This window comes from Emiliania huxleyi (genome assembly GCF_000372725.1).
Source record: "Emiliania huxleyi CCMP1516 unplaced genomic scaffold EMIHUscaffold_11547, whole genome shotgun sequence".
In the NCBI taxonomy this organism is placed as follows: Eukaryota; Haptophyta; order Isochrysidales; family Noelaerhabdaceae; genus Emiliania; species Emiliania huxleyi.
Genome location: NW_005201473.1, coordinates 1 through 1,007, shown reverse-complemented (window position 1 = coordinate 1,007; position 1,007 = coordinate 1). Strand labels below are relative to the sequence as shown.

At 66.9% G+C, this 1,007-nt stretch overlaps 1 protein-coding gene across 1 annotated transcript; it reads left to right on the top strand.

The window, feature by feature from the left end:
• Nucleotides 1-195: 195 nt before the first annotated feature.
• On the top strand, nt 196-947 carry EMIHUDRAFT_260675 (hypothetical protein; the record flags this gene model as incomplete). The annotated part of the gene is made up of 1 exon (XM_005791078.1): nt 196-947. A coding segment is annotated over one exon (752 nt), but the record flags the coding sequence as incomplete, so codon positions are not given.
• Between the last annotated feature and the right edge of the window lie 60 nt (nt 948-1,007).

Sequence of the window (1,007 nt, the reverse complement as noted above, 5' to 3'; positions counted from 1 at the left end):
CCAGACATCGAGCACGTCAGCAACTGCTCTTGACTAGTGCACTAGAGCGTAGTCCCAAAGGCGTGTACAAAGAAATTATGTAAGATAGTTGCTGGCATTGTAGAATGCTTTTGCAGCGACAACTTTGGACGAGAGGGGTTGTTATACTAGCCTGGAATAGCCTATAATTCATGCCGTAAGTGCCCGCCGTTCTCCATGGCGCGCGTAGCTATGACAGGGACCGCGGCCGCGGACCCGGCGGCGGACGGGGCTGGCGCGCAAGCGCCGGCCACCGTCGTGCCGCCGGGGATGCGCAGCGGACGCTGGAATAGCTCCGATCGCGCGCAACTGGAGGACGCGGTGAGTGTCGCAAGGCTGTTCGGTGCGTCTTGTGTCAGGGTGATAAGGCCTGGCTACGCGACCATCGAGGTCGAGCTGAAGCACGAGAAGGCCGCGGGCGACCGCGAGTCGGTGCAGGCGGCGGAGCGCTCGTACATCGAGCGCACCGCGCCGAAGAAGAAGGAGCCCACCAAGGAGCAGCTCGCGGCTCGAGCCGCGGCACGCAAGGCCAAGAAGGACCGGCAGAAGGCGCGCCGGGCGACGGAGGCTGGCGAGCGCGCCGCGAGCGAGGCCGAGCGCGCGGAGGCCCCGCGGGCGCAGCTGCGCGAGAACATCCAGTACGTGATGGCCGGGCTGCGGTCTGCAGCTGCGCAGGCGCGCAGCCAGGCCGGGTCCAAAATGGGGGTCGAATACTCGCTGCCCCCGGAGAGGGACGACGGGTATCGACGCGGCCCCAGCAAGGTGTACGCCACAGTTCCCCAGGGGACCGTGGCGACGACGGTCGCCCCGGACTGGCTCGCGAACGAGCTGGCCGGGCGCGGCAAGATTGATGCGGCATGCCGCGACCAAATGGTCATGCACCTGATGACGGCCGCCGGCGCCTCGGCGCCGGCCGACGCCGTGTTCAGGTTCACGGCTGGCGACGCGATGCAGACCGAGGACGACGACGAGGACGCTGACCGCTCCGA